A 22,765-nucleotide genomic window follows, 5' to 3' on the forward strand; every position below is an offset into this window, starting at 1 on the left:
ACACCCCCAGAACATAATGTTTCCACCTCCATGCTTGACAGTGGGGACGGTGTTCTTTGGGTCATAGGCAGCATTTCTCTTCCACCAAACACGGCGAGTTGAGTTAATGCCAAAAAGCTCAATTTTAGTCTCATCTGACCACGGCACCTTCTCCCAATCACTCTCAGAATCATCCAGATGTTCATTTGCAAACTTCAGACGGGCCTGTACATGTGCCTTCTTGAGCAGGGGGACCTTGCGGGCACTGAAGGATTTTAATCCATTACGGCGTAATGTGTTACCAATGGTTTTCTCTGCCTTGAGATCATTAACAAGTTCCCCCCCCCCCCCCCCCGTGTCGTTTTCGGCTGAGCTCTCACCTTCCTCAGGATCAAGGGTACCCCACGAGGTGAGATTTTGCATGGAGCCCCAGATCGATGTCGATTGACAGTCACTTTGTATGTCTTCCATTTTCTTACTATTGCACCAACAGTTGTCTCCTTCTCACCCAGCGTCTTACTTATGGTTTTGTAGCCCATTCCAGCCTTGTGCAGGTCTATGATCTTGTCCCTGACATCCTTAGAAAGCTCTTTGGTCTTGCCCATGTTGTAGAGGTTAGAGTCAGACTGATCATTGAGTCTGTGGACAGGAGACTTTTATACAGGTGACCATGTAAGAGCTGTCTATAATGCAGGCACCAAGTTGATTTGGAGCGTGTAACTGGTCTGGAGGAGGCTGAACTCTTAATGGTTGGTCGGGGATCAAATACTTATTTCTCTGTGCACAATGCAAATAAATATATATCATTTTGACTATGCGATTTTCTGTTTGTTTTTTTTTATATAATCTATCTCTCACTGGTAAAATTAACCTAGCCTAAAAATTCTAGACTGTTCATGTCTTTGACAGTGGGCAAACTTACAAAATCAGCAAGGGATCAAATACTTATTTCCTTCACTGTATGTGTTTCCATGGTTACAGACTACAAGCAAAACCTGTGTAGTCTGATCCTGCAGGAATGTGTGAGGATATGTTCACACGGCTTAGCAAAATACGTCTGAAATTAGCCAGCTGTTTTCAGGCGTAAACAGCTTCTGATTTTCAGACGTTTTTGTAACTACTCGCGTTTTTTGCGGCGTATTTTCCGGACTTTATTGGAGATTTTTTTCAATGGAGTCAATGAAAAACAGCTCCAAAAACGTCCCAAGAAGTGACATGCACTTCTTTTTCGCGGGCGTCTTTTTACGCGCCGTCTTTTGACAGCGACGCGTAAAATTACACCTCGTGTGAACAGAACATCGTAAAACCCATTGAAAGCAATGGGCAGATGTTTGTAGGCGTAATGGAGCTGTTTTTTCAGGCGTAATTCGAGGCGTAAAATGCCCGAATTACGACAGAAAGCACTGCGTGTGAACATAACCTACAGACAGAAGAACAAGAGTTAGGGTATCAGGAGGAGGGGATAGTCAGAGTGGGGTAACACAGATCTTCAAATATATTTCGCATGGCCAATGCAGGGAGAAGGGGAAACATCTGGATCTTTATGTCCGTGTGGAGATATGGATATGTCAGTCACTGAAGTAGAGAGGGGCTGGTGATGCATTAACGTGTGCCCCAATACTCAGCAGTACGGGTGGTACAGTAGTAAGAGGGCCCAATAAAGAGGCCCACACTTGCCTGTCGGCTATTACCCACTGTCACGATCACAGGGTATGTGGACCCACTAGGCCGCTCCGCCGTAGCGGAGAGGCAGCTGACCAGGTCTCAGTCTATAGCAGTTCGTAACACTCGGGTATCTGAACTAGTCCAGACAGTGGCTGTGGCTTCAGCACGGATGGAGGTCGGTGCAGCAGGTTGCGCCAGACGTGGCAGGCAGTATAAGACATGGCAGAAGCCACCGGACGTGGCAAACGACAGCAGGTGCAGCAGGGCACGACTCCAACACTTGTAGGCACAGGAACTAGAACACAGCACGGGATACAGGAACAGGTGACAGGGCATTGGGTAACAACTGGAATGAGCAACACTAAAGGACCATTTGCAAGACAGACTTGGGATATAGTAACAACGCTCAGGCAAGGATCAGAAGGGCTGGGGCCTTCTTATAGACCAGGAAATCATGTGGGTTGATGATGATGATGATGATGATGATGATTGTTTTCAGGTGTGCTCGCTGGCCCTTTAAGAGCGGGCACGAGCGTGCGTGCGCACCCTACGGGACACAGCAGACAGGAGCGGAAGTGAGCATTGGTGTCTCCTAGGAAGGAGATGGGGACCAGAGCTCACAGATCCATGGCTGCGGGTTGTCGGGAGGTGAGTAAACCCGACAGCCTGCAGCCATGGACGCTACACCCACCACCCAGGGGTCACTGCATAAAACCTAGACAATTACACCTGTATTAAATCTATAGGCTCCATTTAATAGGCAATGATGTGCAAACACGGAGGCCCCAGTAAATCTTCCATTCCCCTCCACAGGGACCCACCAAATTTAGGGAATGAGCCTGAAAGAGTGTATGAGGCCAGATTTACACGAGCGTGTGCATTTTGCGCGCGCAAAAGCTACTTAACAGCTCCGTGTCTCAGCAGCGTATGATGCGTGGCTGCGTGATTTTCGCGCAGCCGCCATTATTATGACACTCTGTTTTTATGTTTGTAGCACGTGGTGCTTTTCTGTTTTATTCATACTTTTCACTGCTGTTGCGCGAATCACGCGCGTCACACGGAAGTACTTCCGTGTGCTGCGCGTGATTTTCACGCACCCATTGACTTCAATGGGTGCATGATGCGCAAACAACGCACAAATATCAGACATGTCGTGAGTTTTGCGCAGCGGACACGCTGCGTAAAAATCACGGACTGTCTGAACGGCCCCATTCACTAACATAGGTCCATGTGAGGCACGTGAATATCACGCGCGTTGCACCGACGTATTACACGTTCGTCCAAATAAGCCCTAAAGGTCATCTGAATACTTCTTATATTCCCACCAGAGGATATATTGATAATGGCGCCTGACGGGGGGGGGGGGGTATATATTCGGCAACAAGTGATCAGTCTGTTCCTGAAGTTGATGGTTGGAAGCAGGAAAGATTGACAAGTGTCAGGACCTGAGGGACTGTGACAAGGACCAAAATATGATGTCTAGACAACGGGGTAAGAACATCTCCAGGACGTCCAGTCTTGTAGGGTGTTCCCGGTATACAGTGGTTAGTACTCACCAAAAGTCCAATGACCAGCAACAGGGTCATGGGTGCCCAAGTCGGATTGATGACGTGGGACGTGAAGGGTAGCCCGCCTGGTCCGATCCCACAGAAGAGCTACTGTAGAACCAACTGCTGAAAAAGTTACTGCTGGCGATGACAGAAAGATGTCCGAACACGCAGAGCATCGCAGCTTCCTGTATATGGGACTGTGTAGCCACAGGCCGGTCAGAGCGCCCATGCTGAACCCTGTCCACCGAAAGTGCTACAATGGGCGCGTGATTATCAGAACTGGAGCATGGAGCAATGGAAGGCGTCTGGTCTGATGAATCACGTCTGTCATCATGTGGACGGCCGGGTGCGTGTGCGTCGCTTACCTGGTGAAGAGATGGCACCAGGCTGCATTATGGATAATACCCCTGCCGGATGGCAAAAAGTGTTCAGGAATGGTTTGAGGAACTTGACAAAAAGTTGAAGGTGATGACTTGTCTCCGAATTCCTTAGATCTCAATCCGATCGATCATCTGTGGAGTGTGCCGCACCTCACAACTTACAGGATTTAAAGGGTCTGCTGGTAATATCTTGTGCCAGATACCACAGGAACCTTCAGAGGTCTTGTGGAGTCCGCGCCTTGATGGGTCAGAGCTGTTTTGGTGACACGAGGGCGAGCTACACAATATTAGTTAGGGCTGATCGGTGTATGTATGTACAGTATATATATATATATATATATATATATATATATATATATGTGGGACGGTGCTCAGGGTGGGCCTATATATTTCACTGCGGATACCAGTGGCCTTACTTGCCAACTTTTAAAAAGGGACATCAGGGAAATTCCAAAAAGTGTGGTACGAAGCAGTGTAAAAAAAACTCGAAAAAAGAAAAAGTACATTTATATAGGACGCGCTCCCAACCTACAGGATTTGAATCACAGAGTGCATATGATGCCCCTTCACCACACCCCTAAATTACAAGACCCCCTACAGAAATACAAACCCTCTAAACCTCAGTCCGACATGCAGATACTCACCTCCCCCCATTCCTGCAGCACTTTTTGCTCTCGTCAGGACGTTGTTTGCGGTGGCGCCTGGGAGCGATGGTGACAGCAGGAATGGGGGGAGGGGATATTGGGGAACAGGGAGATTTGCCAGGAGTCCAGGATGTCTCCTCGTTTTGCGGGATTCTCTCAGACATTCCAGGAGAGTTGATAAGTTGTCAGTGGCCACAGGCTGGATAACAAGCAGTAACGACATCCATAAGGGCACGTTCAGACGTGGCAGAGTTTTTCCGCTGCAAACGTTGGTGCAGATTTGGGGCAATTACGCAACGAATCTGCAGCAACATTTGCATATTTGACAGGTAATTCAGACGTTGCAGATATCACAGCGGACTTGCCACAGATTTCAGTTTTTGCATTGCAGAGGCTGAAATCCGCAGTGAAATTCCACTTCTTCTCCGCCACAGACAGTGCATGCTGCGGAGGGGAAATTCTGCACCGCAGCCTGATCTCCGCACAGTTATTTTCCGAAACGTCTGAACTAACTTTCCTAAAAATATATAGAAAGAAATGAAAAAAAAACGGCTGCTGCAGAATTCCACTGCGGACTGTCCGCCACGTCTGAACGTGGCCTTAGGCAGGGTTCACACAGTTTTTTGCAGGAGGAAAATCTGCCTCAAAATTCCATTTGTAATTTTGAGGCAGATTTTGCTCCGTCTGGATCGCCGATATTTGCTGCATTTTTCGCCCGCGGGCCATTGAGCGCCGCGGCAAAAAACGCTGCGAAATACCCTTTCTCTGCCTCTCATTGATGTCAATGGGAGGTCAGAGTCGTAAACGGCCGAAGATAGAGCATGTCCCTTCTTTTTCCTGTGAGCCGTTTTTTCCGCTCGTTGGAAAAAACGCCTCCGCCTCCCATTGAACTCAATGGGAGGCATTTTCAGAAGTTTTTTGGCGCTGTTTCCGCGTCAAAAACCTCAGTGTGAACTCCCCCTTATAGTGTCACACTTTATCATTTAGGTTTCTGCGGGTGCCATATGACTCGGTCCTGATGGGTAATACGGCCGTGTACATGAGGCCTGGCTCACACATTTTTGCAGCATATTTTTTGATTTTCCTCTGATCCAAACTGGATGTAAAACTGATGACAAATATTTTTTTCAACCCTCTACCCGCAACTCAATATAATATATAAGGGGGTCTGTGGGATTTGATGCACATTGACCAAACGGGATTGGTCACTGGACCGACGCCATCAGAGAAAACTGTTGCTGGCAGAGGATGCTGTGGATTTGAAACTCTATTGCATGTCCCGAGATAAGCGGCATGAGGTGTGTGAGGCAATGGCTTATTCCAGACTGCTTTTGGCAATAAACATGGACCACACTTGGATCCAAACATGAATGTCTATGGTCGGATGTTTTATACGAGCGGCCAGTTGAATATACTATGTTTCAATATCTTACCATTTTCCTAGTCTCTGCTTGTTGTCAGTGAATGGGAACATTCATTTTTGTTTCCTATCCAGAGGCTGGAAACATGAACTGACCTGGCTGAGAGTTTGTTACAATTGTATCAAGCCTAGACAATCCTCAGCAGCACAAATCTGTCTCCTGCCCTGAAAATTTGCTACAATGTGTCAGTGCAGGTTTACACAGGTATCATGGTTCCATCAGGTTTTTGGGCTGTTCTGCCTGGTAAAAAAAAAATAGTAATTAAAACCTGTAGGACATTAGGTTCCTGACGGATCCCATGAAAGTTAATTTGATCTGCTAGACTTCTAAAAGAGAAACAGAAGCCATGACGCCAGGTGACCAGGCTGTTCAGTTTACTTCTCACAGCTGAGGGTTGTTACAACTGTATCCAGTCTAGACCATCCCCTGTGATTTAAACAGTCTGGACTCCAGACTGATACACAGTAACAAACTATCAGGTTTGTGCTGCTGATGTAATGAGCTCATACAGGATTGCTTAGAATTGTAGCAGCCTCTGGAGGGAATCTTCCCATTCACTGACAACAAACAGAGATGTTGAAAATGGCGAGGAACTGAGACACAAAAGGGACACATTTACGTAAGATAGATAGTACCATAGCAAGCACCAGGTCACCATTTTCTGTATATTTTCCTTATGTCCAAGGCTGTATACACACCTTGCAGTTTTCCAACATGGTTTTTGCAAAAACCGCGAGAATTCACCATAAAAAAAACGTGACTTGATCGCATCATCTGAATACACCTTAAGAAAACTGTTAAAAGCTTGCAGCAAATTCCCATGTGCAAAAGTTTAATGAATTTAGTCCAGATCACAAAAACCATCAGCTCCATACATCGCTGCAGAACTTGCTACAATAAATAAACTTTATTAACATAATACTGGACAATCCCTTTAAGGACCAGCATGCACTACTGAGGCATGAATGCTGGGAGTTGTAGTTTCATAAATAGAGAAGCTTGTTGCTATTTCTACTTTCCCAATAACCGTCCCTGTGACGACACTGTAGAACTACAAGTCCCGGCATGCTCCAGTGAGACAGCTGCTTCCGGTACACAGAGCATCAGGGTCGTCGGACAGGCTCAGGTTCCCCAGCCCCGGTCAGTGGACGCCCCGCCCGGACAGACAGAGCTCCGGTGACGCCGCGTTGTTTTTGTTATTGTCAGTCCCCCTCCTCCTGCAGGACCGGAAGTGAGCTCTCTGCCTCTATAGGCATTTCCGGTGACGTCACAGCCTGGACTCCATTACTGCCGCAGCTGAGGGGAAGCCGTCTGTGACAGCCCCGGAGCCGCTGAGTAGCGGCCGCGGATCTCCCCCCTCCCTCCTCCTCCCGTTCCCCGTTTCCCCTTCGTCCTCACCTCCACACCCCGGGAGGGGGACGGTACGGTGTCCTCTCTCCTCAGCCACCAACCACGGCCGCTCTCGGTGAGGAAACTCTGGCCTCCGCTTCCTCCTCAGACTCGGACACCGGCCGAGCGACCCCTCCCCCGCGGAAGAAGCTCCGACCCTCGGAGGGGGCGGCGGCAGGAGAAGCGGCGGCGACTCAATCGGTCATTCCCGGCGATAGAGGGGTCAGCGGGGGCAACATGCAGGCCAACGGGGCAGCGGCTGGTGCGGGGGGCTCGGGTAGTCAGGAGCCGGACAGCGGCGCGCCATCCTCCGAACAAAACGGGGAGGCCTCCTCCTCCGGTAACGGCGCGGAGCAGACTCACTCCAACGGTCTTCTCAGCACCAGCAACGGGGCCTCGTCCTCCTGTGCCGCCTCCAGCACCGCAGAGCAGCCGGGTCTCAAGAAGAAGAAGCGGCTGAGCCAGGCCGACGAGGACGTCATCCGCCTGATAGGACAGCACCTGCACGGCCTGGGCCTCAAGTGAGTGACACATCCCCTCAGTTATCGCCTATATCGCGACATATCGACCCCCACCGGACTGTCAATGCGACGTCCCGGCCCCATGATATCGCGATCCCCTCCCCCGATTTGGTGTGTACTGTCTGATTGCATATCGCGATATCCCCCCTCCCCCTTTGACTGTCATTATGCTGGATCTCATAGGTGACACGTCCTGTCCCATGTATAAACAGATCAGGAGGCAAGATGGACACCCGCTACATAGGATGGCACGGGTCACTGCAGTGTCGAGCAACCTGTTGTGTTCAGGTGGTGGTGACTACAACTCTCAGCATTGCCTAATCTGACAAGACACGCTGGGAGATGTAGTTCTCTACTGACGCCCCACAGGTTGCTGACAAGTGATGGTAAATATCATGACGTCACTAGTGTAGTACTGCTGATACATTGTATCTGACATGTACAGTCTGACGTCATAGCCTGAAAAGACAACACTGCTCCCTATGGGAAGATCAGCAAAAGCAATGTCACCTATAGATCTGTCTCCAGTGTAGATCTTCTCTCTTTCTCTCTCTGATATAATCTCGGGGTGGACAGATCATTGTAGATTTTAGGGGTCACTTGGAACTCTGCAGGGGGTGGTTTGATGTCTTGGTATAGAATTATTATTAATCTTGTGATGTTTTCTGTATAAGCCCACAGGTGGGGGGGGGGGGTGTATGTGTGTATATATATATATGTGTATGGATCTCTGGGGGGGCTTGGCTATTCTATAGCCGTAGATCTCTTGGGGGGGGGTTTGGTTATTGTACAGCTGTAGATCTCTTGGGGGGGCGCTTGGTTATTGTACAGCTGTAGATCTCTTGGGGGGGGGCTTGGTTATTGTACAGCTGTAGATCTCTTGGGGGGGCGCTTGGTTATTGTACAGCTGTAGATCTCTTGGGGGGGCGCTTGGTTATTGTACAGCTGTAGATCTCTTGGGGGGGCGCTTGGTTATTGTACAGCTGTAGATCTCTTGGGGGGGGCGCTTGGTTATTGTACAGCTGTAGATCTCTTGGGGGGGGGGCTTGGTTATTGTACAGCTGTAGATCTCTTGGGGGGGGCTTGGTTATTGTACAGCTGTAGAGCTCTTGGGGGGGGCTTGGTTATTGTACAGCTGTAGATCTCGGGGGGGGGCTTGGCTATTGTACAGCTGTAGATCTCTTGGGGGGGGGGGGTTTGGTTATTGTACAGCTGTAGATCTCTTGGGGGGGGCGCTTGGTTATTGTACAGCTGTAGATCTCTTGGGGGGGGCGCTTGGTTATTGTACAGCTGTAGATCTCTTGGGGGGGGGCTTGGTTATTGTACAGCTGTAGATCTCTTGGGGGGGGGCTTGGTTATTGTACAGCTGTAGATCTCTTGGGGGGGGGGCTTGGTTATTGTACAGCTGTAGATCTCTTGGGGGGGGGGGCTTGGTTATTGTACAGCTGTAGATCTCTTGGGGGGGGGGGCTTGGTTATTGTACAGCTGTAGATCTCTTGGGGGGGGGGCTTGGTTATTGTACAGCTGTAGATCTCTTGGGGGGGGGGGGGCTTGGTTATTGTACAGCTGTAGATCTCTTGGGGGGGGGGCTTGGTTATTGTACAGCTGTAGATCTCTTGGGGGGGGGGCTTGGTTATTGTACAGCTGTAGATCTCTTGGGGGGGGGGGCTTGGTTATTGTACAGCTGTAGATCTCTTGGGGGGGGCTTGGTTATTGTACAGCTGTAGATCTCTTGGGGGGGGGCTTGGTTATTGTACAGCTGTAGATCTCTTGGGGGGGCGCTTGGCTATTTGTATAGCTGTAGATCTCTTGGGGGGGCGCTTGGCTATTTGTATAGCTGTAGATCTCTTGGGGGGGGGGCGCTTGGCTATTTGTATAGCTGTAGATCTCTTGGGGGGGCGCTTGGCTATTGTATAGCTGTAGATCTCTTGGGGGGGGGGGGCTTGGCTTACATATATTGGAGTCGCATCCGTCACGATATATATATATATATATATATATATATATATATATATATATATATCCTCTCCTGTACCGTTTTCTCCTCCAGACGTTTATTTATATTGCAGTATTTGACTCTTATTTCTGTCCTTGTGACCTCGGCTCCTACACCGCAAAATTCCACTAATCCAGCAGCATCTGATAGTCCAGACTATGTGATAATCTGCTGTTATCTTGTATATTGTGGATAGTCTCCCCACTTCTAGTAATGCATGTCACAATGGTATTACTGGTCACCTGTACATTCCCTGACCGGCATCATGTATGGTGCCCCCTGTATAGTGAGTGACACATGACGTGGGGGGGACGACGACAGCTGACGCTCTGCCCGTTGTGTGCAGACTGACCCCCACTGCTGTATTGGTAGATAAACCTATGACACGAGGCGTAACAGATGGTGCTCCCACGATCGGCATGTACATACACAGCTGGCACCGTACATGTGTGTGCCAGCCTGACCATCCAGCGCTGAGCCCCAGCCTGAAGTCAGTGTCTGTTTATAGAGCGGCTTATCTCTCAGCTGCAGGGCCTGTCTGTAGAAGCCTCAAGTGTCACATGTATTCCTATAATCGTTATCCAGTGCCCACACCGGACAGACTTTGAGGCCTGACATCTCCGGGGGGCTCCGACCCCACAACTAGGCACTGCCTATAGAGACTTCATGAAGCCTGGCATCTCCGGGGGGCTCCAACCCCTCAACTAGTCACTGTCTATAGAGACTTCACGAGGCCTGACATCTCCGGGGGGCTCGGACCCCACAACTAGGCACTGTCTATACAGACTTCATGAGGCCTCACCTCCAAGGGGCTCGGACCCCACAACTAGTCACTGTCTATAGAGACTTCATGAAGCCTGACATCTCTGGGGGGCTCGGACCCCTCAACTAGGCACTGTCTATAGAGACTTCATGAATCCTGGCATCTCCGGGGGGCTCGGAACCCACAACTAGTCACTGTCTATAGAGACTTCATGAGGCCTGATATCTCCGGGGGGCTCAGACCCCACAACTAGTCACTGTCTATAGAGACTTCATGAGGCCTGACCTCTCCGGGGGGCTCGGACCCCACAACTAGTCACTGTCTATACAGACTTCATGAAGCCTGGCATCTCTGGGGGGGGGGTCCTAATTGCTTCTTTCTACTTGTTTTCTGGTCTGTAATTCCTCATTGTGTTCCATGTGTTGGCTGAAAAACAAGTGCCGGATTATCCAATGCTGGATTAAAGGAATTTCACTATATTTAAACTCCCTTAATGGACCCAGGGTTTTCTTGGACCCTTAAAGGGGTATTCCATGTCAGACATCTGGCATATGAACAGGATAGGCCACAAATGTCTGATAGATGGGGGGGTCCCACCCCTGGGTTGAACGGGGCGATGGTCATATCTCCCATAGACTTGGCTGAAGAGAGCTGCGCACATACACGACCACCTCTCCTTTCAGCCTGTCTCTGGAGCCGTGGTCATGGGACACCCCTTCTACTGATGGGTAGGACCCCCATTTTATCAGACATTTATGGTCTATTCTGTGTGCCCCTTTAAGGCTGGCCAATGTATTAGTACTTAGGGTCGTTCACACCGTGCAGATTTGGTCAGTATTTGTAAGCCAAAACCAGGGCTGGATCACAAACACGAAATATTTATTCTTTGCTTCCACTTCTGATTTTTGGCTTCAAAATACTTATGCAAAATACTTAACAAATGTGCACTGTGTGAATTAGGCCCATAGACGGCTGTTGTAGCTGAGCTGCGGCGGTCGCTGGTTGGCACAGTTGTGCTGGGCTCTATTGTTGACACACGTCATCTCGCTGCTTTATTTCTTGCCCGTGTATTAGCAGGTCTTGTGTTCAGCTTCATGTTGTGTGTAACGCGAGGACTGATCCTTTACGGCTCCTCGGTCTGCATACATTTTCCGTCCTGTCGTCTTTGTGTCTTCCATCTTGCTGTTCACTAAATAGGAAGAAGGTGCAATTTTTTTATTTTACTTTTTTTTTTTTTTCTCCTTTGGCCAGCATATAAGGGCTTAATATTCGCCAGCTTTCCGAGGGTGATGTTTACATCCAGTCCTGGGCTGAGGAAGAGGAGGACTTACTATTACTCTGCTGACAAGGGAGGGAGGGCTGTGGGGGGAGGTGCAGGTTTTGGAGGAATCCTCACACCCCGGGGGTCTCTCTATAAGCTGAAGTTATTACGTAACCAGAACAATACGTGTGTGACCGTAATAGAGGTCTGCAGACCCCGGCCGCCTATCCTCAGCGATGACCTGGAATTCTCACCTACAAATGACAGTAAACAATGGCCGAATCCTCTGGTGGATTAACCAGTTAAGCCGCCCGTCCACAGTATAATAAACTGCAGTAACCGCCGACGCCACTATCCTGCTAATTTGTCCCCACAACACCCCCCCCCCCCTCCAAGCTGTGATAGAAATCTTCAGGTCAGGATATAAGGATCTATATATATGACGATTTTTGCCAGAAAATAAATTCTAGATTGATTTTTCTTTTTTTCAACATTTTTGGGCTATTTTTCGACTTGTATCTCGAATTTTTCTTACTTTTTTCTGTTTAAAAGTAATACCAAAGATAATTTTAATGAATTATTGTCTCTATATAATTACATTTTTAACATATATTATGATTATTGTACGTAACTTGACAACTTTTAACCTCAAATACTTACTTAAATACAATTGGAAAAATGTTTATGTAATTGATTATAACTACTGTGTTCCTTGTCGGGGAACAGGTTAACCAAATCTATAATCAATGGTGCACTAACATCCCCCTCTGCCCGTCTCCGACATTGCAGGTGAGAGCAGTGTAAAGTGCAGCAGGGCCAGGCAGATAGTGCAGAGCGGGCACTCTGGGGAGAGATCACTTTATAGGGTCTGAGCACTGGACAGGACCATGTCAGTACCGGCCCCACCATGGAGGGTTAAATGACATTAAGGCCCAATTCACACAACGGTGATTGCACCTTGTAAAGTGATATGTGTGTCCGCCGGATTTCCCAGCCCGACCGCGGTACATGTGAACGGGACTCCTGGCATCAGTCATTTAGGCTGCAGTCACATGACAGTGAAAAAAAATGGTCATTAAAACCGGTCGTTTGTCAGTTTTTTTTCATGTCCATTTTGCATCAGTCGCTCCAAATTCTCATCCATTTCCAGTCCATCTGTCCGTTTTTCATGGGCGTTCAAAAAAAAAAAGAAATGGATTTAATTTGTCACTTTTTTTTTTTTTGTCCTAATCCCCTGAAAACACCACAGTGCCCATTTAGATAGTGCTAACGTATAGTGCCACAATGTTCACATGTATAGTGATGCAATGTTCACGTGGATAGTGCCCACATATAGTGCCACAATGTTCACATGTATAGTGATGCAATGTTCACGTGGATAGTGCCCACATATAGTGCCACAATGTTCACATGTATAGTGATGCAATGTTCACGTGGATAGTGCCCACATATAGTGCCACAATGTTCACATGTATAGTGATGCAATGTTCACGTGGATAGTGCCCACGTAGATGGAGCCCCAATGTACACATAGATGGTGCCCACGTAGATAGTGCCGCAGTCCCCACCTAGCTTTTGCCCACATAGTGCCGCAGTGCCCACATATAGTGACTTAGTGCCACAGTGCCCATGCAGATAACACCCCCTAGGAGATAGCGCCATTGTAGCTGCCACTAGGAGCTGAATCCCCGGCCAGAGGTTGCCGATGCTTTGGCCGGGGATTCAGCTCCTAGTGGGAGCTACAGCTGTGCGATCTACAAGGGGGGGGGGGGGGAATAATGCAAGGGGGTGCTATCTACAGCGCGGTGGAACCTTTATGTATCCCCACTGGAAGTAAACAATGATCTGTCCTGGTCGTGTGATGGACACGCAGGCACCCGGCTGCTTTATACAGAAAGCACATTGTATAATGAAAAGTTAGACAATTTTCCAAAGAATAACACTTAGCATTTTTATAAGGAGAAATAGATTTTTCAGTTTTATTTAGATGTCCATTCCTTATTTTAAAAAGATCTCTGCTTGCTGTCAGTGTATATGAACGTTGTTGGCTTTTTACAGACATATATATTACATCTTGACCGTGAGGGGGGGGGGGGGTTGACATTTGAAGAATTCCTGTAGAACATGTTTTTTATCTATGACAATTATTACAAAGTCTATAAATCAAGGGCTCACGCTGCTCCATATTAAACTATCTTTCTATCTTGTGGCGCATATTGGTCGTATATATTATATTTTACCATATTCTTGCCCCTTTTTGAAGTACTGGGATAGAATGTGGTCCCCTATGCTGCATCCCATAGAGCACGCTGTTAGATATATTTGACCACCACTGGTATGTATAGCGCCTCCAGATAACATTGACACCCTACTTGGGATCCATATCACACGGAGCGCCAATGTATTCCATAGAGACTTACAATCAGGCGAATATCTGCAAACATCCAGCAATTAAATCAAAGGAGAGGATTCTGTAAGAGGGGTTGTCTGTTTTCTCAAATGAATGTTGGGGGAGATTGATCAAAACTAGGACAAAGGAAAAGTGAAGCGTAACAACCAGTCCGTGTGCACTTCAGCGGTCCTACAAAGCTCCGGATCAGATCCTGTGATGGGAAAACAGGTTAAAGGGGTTTTCCAGTCATAATATAATGGTTTATTCTCAGTATAGGCCATCACTATCTCATTGGTGGGGGTCCGACTCCTGGCAGCCCTGCCGATCGGCTGTTTTGAAGGGGGCCGCGTCGCTCGTATAGTCGCTGCTTCCCCTTAATCGCTGCTCGCGCTGTGAATCGCCGACACACACTTGTAGCATCGGTTCACAGTATTACAGCCTTCTCCTATTCAAGTGAATACTGTCACCCGCCGCTACAAGGTCGGGTTAACATGTAGTTTAAATACTGCGGATTTTCTGCAACGGATTTCATTGCGGTAAATCTGCAGCATATTACAATAGCCGCAAAGTAGATGAGATTTGAACAGATCTCATCCACACGCTGCGTAAAACGCCGCCGAAAAACTTTTTGACCTGTGTGGATCGCAACTAGGGTTTTGTTTTTGTTTTTTCAAATCTCATGCTTATCCAGATCTTTCTGTCCAGCCCGGCCTCCAGGGATGACATTTCATCCCATGTGACTGCTGCAGCCAATCACAGGGGCTGAAACGTCTTCCCAGGAGGCCGGGCTGCAGGACGGGGAGACGTGTCATTATGGGTAAGCATAAGTTTTTGTTTATATATAATCTGCTATTTTCTGCAGCGGGCTTTCCGGTCCAAAAACGGTACCACAATTTGTGCGGTTTTTCAGCCAGCGTTCCCTGCGCTATCCAGGGCGGATATGCTGCGTACATGTGTCCGCCCTGTGTAAACATGGCCCGAGTGTCGGCGATTCGCGGTACAAGCAGTGACAGTAATTAAGGAGAGCGGTGCTCGTACGAGCGACGCGGCCCCTTTAAAACAGCTGATTGGTGGGGGTGCCGGGAGTCGTACCCCTATGATCAAATTTTGATGGAAAGGTGATAAATGTTAGATCGGTAGAGATTCCCCAATTAACCAAGAGTCTGAATGGAACGACGTTTGAGCATGTGCGCTGCGGCTCCAGGCAAGCTCTAAAGGCTATGTTCACTCTGGGTATTTTGCCGAGTTTTTTGACGCGGAAACCGCGTCGCAAAACTCGGCAGAAACGGCCCGAGAACGCCTCCCATTGATTTCAATGGGAGGCGTCGGCGTCTTTTTCCCGCGAGCAGTAAGGCTATGTTCACACGGAGTATTTTGGGGGAGGAATATCTGCCTCAAAGCTCCAAACGGAATTTTGAGGCAGATATTCCTCCCCCAAAATACTCCGTGTGAATAGCAATGATCGCGCCGTTTTTCGCCCGCGGCCATTGAGCGCCGCGGGCAGAAAACACGCTTTCTCCTGCCTCCCATTGAAGTCAATGGGAGGTCGGAGGCGGAAGCGCCCGAAGATAGGGCATGTCGCTTCTTTTTCCCGCGAGGCAGTTTTACTGCTCGCGGGAAAAAGACGCCGACGCCTCCCATTGAAATCAATGGGAGGCGTTCTCGGGCCGTTTCTGCCGAGTTTTGCGACGCGGTTTCCGCGTCAAAAAACTCGGCAAAAGACCCCGTGTGAACATAGCCTAAAACTGCCTCGCGGGAAAAAGAAGCAACATGCCCTATCTTCGGGCGCTTCCGCCTCCGACCTCCCATTGACTTCAATGGGAGGCAGGAGAAAGCGTATATCTCGCTGTTTTATGCCCGCGGCGCTCAATGGCCGCGGGCGAAAAACGGCGCGATAATTGCCGCGAAAATCGGCGTGCAGGGAGAGGAATATCTGCCTCAAAGTTCCAAACGGAATTTTGAGGCAGATATTCCTCCCCCAAAATACTCCGTGTGAACATAGCCTTAGGGAGAGCCGTAAACAGCCGAGCGCAGCACCAGTGGATAGGGGAAGAATTCATCCAGTCACGTATGTTGGGGAGACGTTCCTCCTTCATAGAGGGTGTTTAGCAGACGCTGTCGTTTAAAGGACTCTTCCCTTTTACCAGCTTCTAAACAGTCGTCACCTGCTCACGTAACACAGACTCTTATAAATGACATCTGCAGAATCACAACATGTAAACAATATGGCTGCAGGTGAAACTCCTCCATATGACGACGCGGATAGTCACACGACCGCATCGCCTCAGACTCTTAGTAGCCGGAACCAGAGGCCATGGGAACGTTTCAGCGCGTTCTATTCTCTACATACAGAATCGGTACAATATAGTATACAGTGTAGTCGGAGACTATAGTCCGGAACTTAAACGGGTAATTTGGTTTGAGCGAATGTTTTGGAATGAAAAGTTATACAATTTTCCAATATACTTTCTGTATTCATTCCTCCTGGTTTCTAAGATCTGTGCTTGCTGTTATGCCTGGAACCTGTATGTATCCACTGGAAGTAAACAATGATCTGTCCTGGCCGTGTGATGGACACGCAGGCACCCGGCTGCTTTATACAGAAAGCACATTGGAAAATTGTCTAACTTTTCATTATACAAAGAATCACATTTAGCATTTTTATAGGGAGAAATAGATTTTGCCGTTTTATTTAGATGTCCATTCCTTATTTTAAAAAGATCTCTGCTTGCTGTCAATGTATATGAACGTTGTTGTTTTTTTTTTTTTACACACCTCTCACAGCTGAGGCTTTGCTACAGTTGTATCCCATCTAGACAATCCTCTGATCTAAACAGCCCGGGCCTCCAATCTGATACATTTTTACCTCCCTTGATACATTGTAATAAATGACCCGGACAGGAGAGACACTTGTAGTACTGATGTGTTTGGTTCAGAGCATTGCCAAGACTCCATGTAACTATTTCCACTTAGCCCGGGTCCACACAGGGCGGAAATGCTTCAGATTTCCTATGTAGATAATCGTAGCGGATTACAGTCCCAGCCATATTTGAATAAATCTCGTCCACCTGCTACTGAACGTTTTCTGCTCGGGAATCAGAGCGTGTTCAGACTGTTACTGATGTTCGCAGCAGATTTCACCCTTTTCATTGTAGAAGGGGAGGAATCTGCTGTGAACGCTCGTCGAGACCGCACCGATCAAGAGCGGGTTCGTTGATCGGCGCTCGTTTGCTCCTTTCACAAGAAGCTAGTATGGGGACGAGCGCTCGTTACTCCGATCGCTCGTCCCCATACATTTCTATCATGTCGGCAGCGCGTCTCCCTGTTTACACACCAAGATGTGCTGCCGACAACGATAATGTTTTCAGTATTTGAAACAACACGATCGGCTGATGAACGAGCGTTTTCTCGTTCATCGGTTGATCGTTGCCCTGTTTATACAAGTCCATTATCTGTGACGAGGGTTCTGTAAAAGCTTGTTTGCCTGATGACTGGCCAGTGTAAGGCCGGATACGCTGCGTAAAAATCCCGCTACGTGTCCGACCTGGAACCCGCAGTACGTTCCGTCTGAAAAATCGCACTGCATTGCGGTGTGGTTTTTCGGACGGAAGTTCCGCTACGGAAGAAAGCGTTCCTTACTTACCACCTCTCTGCGCATAGTCCGGCATCCTACTATGACGTTGCAGGCCATGTGACGCTGCAGCGTGTGATTTTATTTTTTTTGCAGCGGTCACATGAGGAGGCCGGACTGCAGGAAGAAAGAGGGCGTTCTGGGTAAGTATATGTTTTTTTTTTAATTCCGTAGTTGCGTTTTTTGCGAATACGCCGCAAAAGTCGCAACACTCGGCTTTCTGTTATGGGATTTGCATCCCCGCTGAATTCAATGGGGAAATCCCGCAACAGAAAAGAAACGAAAAAGCAGCATAAATTGACATTCTCTGGATTTAAATTCCGCACCGCGGGTCCATTAATGTTTACGCCGCAGGTTTTTTCCGCAGCGTGTGTTGGAGATTTTCTAAATCTCATCCACTTTGCTGCTACTGTAAATTTAGCAGCGTTTACGCTACGTGGGAACCCGGCCTTAAAGGGCATTAACACTGCAGAAAATCCGCTACGTGTGCAGGGGCCTAAGGATTTAGTCTTGGTGGTAAACCAGAATGTTCCTATTCACTGGTAGCAAACGGAGATCTTTAAAATGGTGAGGATCTGATATTAGAAAGTTTCAAAACTTTTTTTATAATACAAGGATTTAGATTGGAATTGCACGTGCAGGAGCGGATCCAAAGAGAAGGAAAAGTATAAAGGAAAGACTGATGTCTCCTCTCGACTTAAAACAAAAATAAATAAATTAAAAAAAACTGCATAAATAACAAACTGCATGTGTGATTCCAGCCTTAGGGTATGTTCACACACAGTGGTTTCAGACGTAATTTGGGCGGTTTACGTCTCCAAACATCTGCTGATTGCTTGCAATGGGATTTACGGTGTTCTTTTCCCACCTGGCGTCATTTTACACGTCGTTGTCAAAATACGGCGCGTAAAAAGAAGTGCCGGTAATTTCTTGGGATGTTTTTGTAGCCGTTTTTCATTTACTCCATTGAAAAACAGCTCCAATAACGGCCGTAAAATACGCCGCGAAAAACACGAGTTGCTACAAAAAACGTCTGAAAATCAGGAGCTGTTTTCGCTTGAAAAAAGCTCCGTATTTTCAGACGTATTTTGCTAAGCCGTGTGAACATACCCTTAGGGTATGTTCACACGGCAGCGTCCGTAACGGCTGAAATTACGGGGATGTTTCAGCCTGAAAACATCCCCGTAATTTCAGCCGTAAAGGCATGTGCAGGCGCTTGAACGCCGCGTCCATTACGGCCGTAATTAGCGCTTCTATTCATTGGAATCAATGAATAACGGCTCCAATTACGGCCAAAGAAGTGACAGGTCACTTCTTTGGCGCGGGCGTCTATTTACGCGCCGTCATTTGACAGCGGCGCGTAAATTACGCCTCGTGTGAACAGACAAACGTCTGCCCATTGCTTTCAATGGGCAGATGTTTGTCCGCGCTATTGAGGCGCTATTTTCAGACGTAATTCGGGGCAAAAACGCCCGAATTACGTCCGTAAATAGGCCGTGTGAACATACCCTTACAGAAAACAGGAAAATACCCTTTTAGGCCAGGAGAGCACCTGATGTTTTGATGCGGTTTTTGGATCAGTTTTTTTTGGTCAAAGACACGACCGTATCCACAAAGATGTCTATATATCTGTATTGCTTTGATAGACATCAGCAACGTACCCATTTCTGCTGAATGGTATACGCAAATACAGTCCGTATTGCATCCGTATATACGGATCCGCAAAAAGAGGCCTGGTTAATGGGAAATCCCCTTTGTGTTGCTTAGCAACACTTCTGTATTTGCGGATGGCTATCCGTATTTGCGAGCGTACCTCCGTAGCCATCCACAATTTTGGCTTCCCCCATAGACTTCTATAGAGGCGTTCGTGCCGCAATTGCGGACCAAAAACTGACATGCTCCATAATTCCTGGCACAGTTCTGCGGCACGGACACCCATCCGTAGCGATACGGATAGGTTTCCGCGTTCAATGGAAGTGAATTGGTCCGTTTTTGCGGACTGCTATTGCAGTCCGCAAAAACGGACCAATTCACTTTCATTGAGCGCGGACACCTTTCCGTATTGCTACGGATGGGTGTCCGTGCTGTAGAAATGTTCTGAAAATGATGGAACATGTCCACTTTTTTGCATTTTGCGGGCCGTGCTCCCATACTTTGTATGGGAGCACGGCCCGAAAATGCGGGTGGCAGTCGCGGGCCGTGCCCACAATCGCGGGCCGGGATTACGGGCACGGCCGTGTGCATGGGGCCTAAAAGGAAGGAAGGTATGAAAAAAAAAAGTAAAGACTGAATCATCGTCTTTCTTTTGTGTCCACCCCTGTGTTAGGTCCAAAAAACGTAGCCAAAAACTGCATCAAAACTGCGTGTGAGAGCTTGGCCTCCAGTCTCATTCACACATTGCAGATTTGGTCAGCATTTTGCTTCAGTATTTTGAAGCCAAAATCAAGAGTGGACACATTAAGGGTAAGTTCACACACACTTTTTTTTACACGCTTTTTGACTCGGGAAAACGTGCTTAAAATGCCTCCCATTAATTTCAATGGGAGGTGGAGGTGGTTTTTTTCCCCGCTAGCGGGAAAGAGAGGCGACATGCCCTATCTTTGGGCGTTTACGTCTCTGACCTCCCATTGACATCAATGGGAGGCAGAAAAAGCGTATTTCGTGGCATTTTTTTGCCCGCGGCGCACAATGACCGCGGGCAAAAAACGCAGCAAAAAAACGGCATGAAGGCAGAGCAAAATCTGACTCAAGATTCCAAATGGAATTTTGAGGCAGATTTTCTGCCTGCAAAAAACTGTGTGAACCCAGCCTAAAAATTTTCTGTGTCCATTATTTCCAGTCTTCAGGTTCCACTCCTGGATCAGTTTACAAATACTGATGCAAATTACTGCAATGTGTGAATGAGGCCATTAAAGCTGAAGTTGCTTTTTTTTTTTTGCTTTTTTTCTCCAGTTGTAACGAAACAATGAAATGCGCTGGTAGATTAAACGGTTACTATGTGATCAGTTCTCGATGAACATATAATAGCGGATGATTGTACTGATCAGCGGATCTTCTCTTCCGGCAACGGCTTCTCAAACCACCGATTTTAAACGATTTACGATTCTTTTAGTCGGCAGGGAGCGTCATGTTGCTTAGCGACCGCTCTCGCCGGAGCTGTTTTCTAGACCGCAATGCCTGTTGCATATGTCGCTGCAAACCATTTACCGATTGTGCCGCCAGCGACTCTCTCAACGGCTGCACCATCGATCATGATCAACGATTTGATCGCTTGGAAGCTAGAAAAGCGTGACAATAATTGGCAAGTGTAACCGGGACTCTGTTTTTTATGTACAGGAAATCTCTATAGAGGACATGATGATAAAGATTTCAAATCTGTAGGGCTGTAATGCATTGCACAAGGAGCGTGGTCAGGGTGGCCTGCAGCCATTGGTCGCTATGTTTTAGCAGGATTACTTGGTGACCCTCCAAGAATGATTTATAATTAAAAAATTATATATATTTTTTGAATCAATTCTATTGAGTCGAAACTGCAGTGGGCATCTTGAGTGGCGTGCCGTGTTTCCGCCGGTGTGCGTGCTGCTATGGGTCCTGGTAAGTTGAGCGGCTTCTGACACTGTGTCTCTCTTGCAGCCAGACGGTTGATCTCCTCATGCAAGAATCAGGATGTCGCTTAGAGCACTCATCTGCTACCAAATTCCGCAACCATGTCATGGAAGGGGAGTGGGATAAGGTAATGATGCCGGTGCTGCCACTCCGTTACTCCTTTCATAGTCAGAGGGTGCACAGTGTTTCATGTACAGATCCCACGTCAGAGCGGCTTCTTACACATCTTGTCTTGTGCTTTGAATGAGAATATCTTTTTTTTTTTTTCGTTTCACTGTCTAAGATTATTTGATTTGGTCTTTGCAGGCGGAGAACGATCTTAACGAGCTCAAGTCTTTAGTGCACTCTCCTCACGCCGTATTGGTAAGAAACATTCAATGTTGTATATTCCGTCCTGTGAATGCATGCTACGTAGTCACTGCTCTTCTGTAAGCTGGATGTGTCAGATCGGATGCTGGTGTTGTAGTGAAAAATGCAAAAAAATATCCCGATCTCGTTTTGCATGTGTTTTTTTTTTTTTTTTTTGTTTGTTTCCATAGATTTTGTCGGCACTAAAAAAAAGCTTTTTTTTTTTTTTTTTTTTTTTTAAATGTAAGATTGTAAACCTGATGATTTCATTTTTATCTTCTCCCTATGGACTGATGAGACCATATAATGATGCCTTTAAAATTATTAACCGCCTGTGTTTACCTGTGGTGAATTGAATTCTCTGTATTGCGACACGGTCACGTGGTATGGAGATGAGACACCAAAGTCTGGATGGGTGGCCGACCATCAAGCGATTGCATTTACACACACACAGCGGGGGAACTTCATTAATGCATTTCTGCATCACAATTCTGGTGTTCAGTCGCAAAGGATGGCGCACATTACATTTGCGCAGTTATTTGCCACTTTCTGTATTACGCTCCACTTGACATTTTTTTGATGAGGGGCTCAGCGCGAGAGGGCAGGGCCGCCGTTGGTCCGACAGATTTACACCTGCTCATAGCCGGTGTTGATTTTCAAATGCTGGTGCGTGGACAGCCAAAGATGCGCCAAATTTATTTAGAGGCGTACACCTAAAATTTTGCACATTGTACTCCAGCGTATTTTGGTTTTAGATTGCCGCATGAAAGTCAGACCAAGTAAATAAAGTAATAACGTTTTTCACGTCTGAGGTTGCCGACGCTCGTCTGATTGTAGCCTTAAGGGTCTGTTTATGCCCTGATAAGAGCTTGTGCACATGAGACTGCATTAGTCCCCAGAGCGACACACAGTCCGTACTGGTCCATATTACAGACCTCACTTGTAAACCTCTATGTAAAATCGGAGGTGTGAGCCCATAGAATTCTAGGTGTTCCAGATCCAGCCACACTGCTCCCTACTGAAGAGAATAGTCGTGGCGTAAACCACATATTTTTTTTTTTCCTGTTTTTAGAACAAACGTCAAGGTGAACCTGACACCATCTGTGCTGAGTAAAGAGTTAGCTATTCGTATTGATCGCCCATATTCTTGTGATTAGGTCACTCAGTGTTTTTGCATCCAAAGGCGGGGTGTGTGTATATGGACTCTAGTCCACTCAGC

At 47.5% G+C, this 22,765-nt stretch overlaps 1 protein-coding gene across 4 annotated transcripts in view; it reads left to right on the top strand.

Annotated features, from left to right (window-relative positions):
- The first annotated feature begins 6,990 nt into the window (after nt 1-6,990).
- WDR26 (WD repeat domain 26) overlaps nt 6,991-22,765 on the top strand; it is a 50,466-nt gene continuing 34,691 nt past the window's right edge. For 2 of the 4 annotated variants that reach the window (XM_075863392.1, XM_075863391.1), the window contains exons 1-3: nt 6,991-7,549; nt 21,226-21,325; nt 21,505-21,561. In XM_075863392.1, the coding sequence (XP_075719507.1) occupies nt 7,266-7,549; nt 21,226-21,325; nt 21,505-21,561 (441 nt within the window). In that variant the 5' untranslated portion in view covers nt 6,991-7,265. The remainder of the gene's footprint in view (nt 7,550-21,225; nt 21,326-21,504; nt 21,562-22,765) is intronic. The other 2 variants (XM_075863390.1, XM_075863389.1) reach the window with 1 other exon arrangement.

This window comes from Rhinoderma darwinii, chromosome 4, assembly GCF_050947455.1.
Source record: "Rhinoderma darwinii isolate aRhiDar2 chromosome 4, aRhiDar2.hap1, whole genome shotgun sequence".
Lineage (NCBI taxonomy): Eukaryota > Metazoa > Chordata > Amphibia > Anura > Rhinodermatidae > Rhinoderma > Rhinoderma darwinii.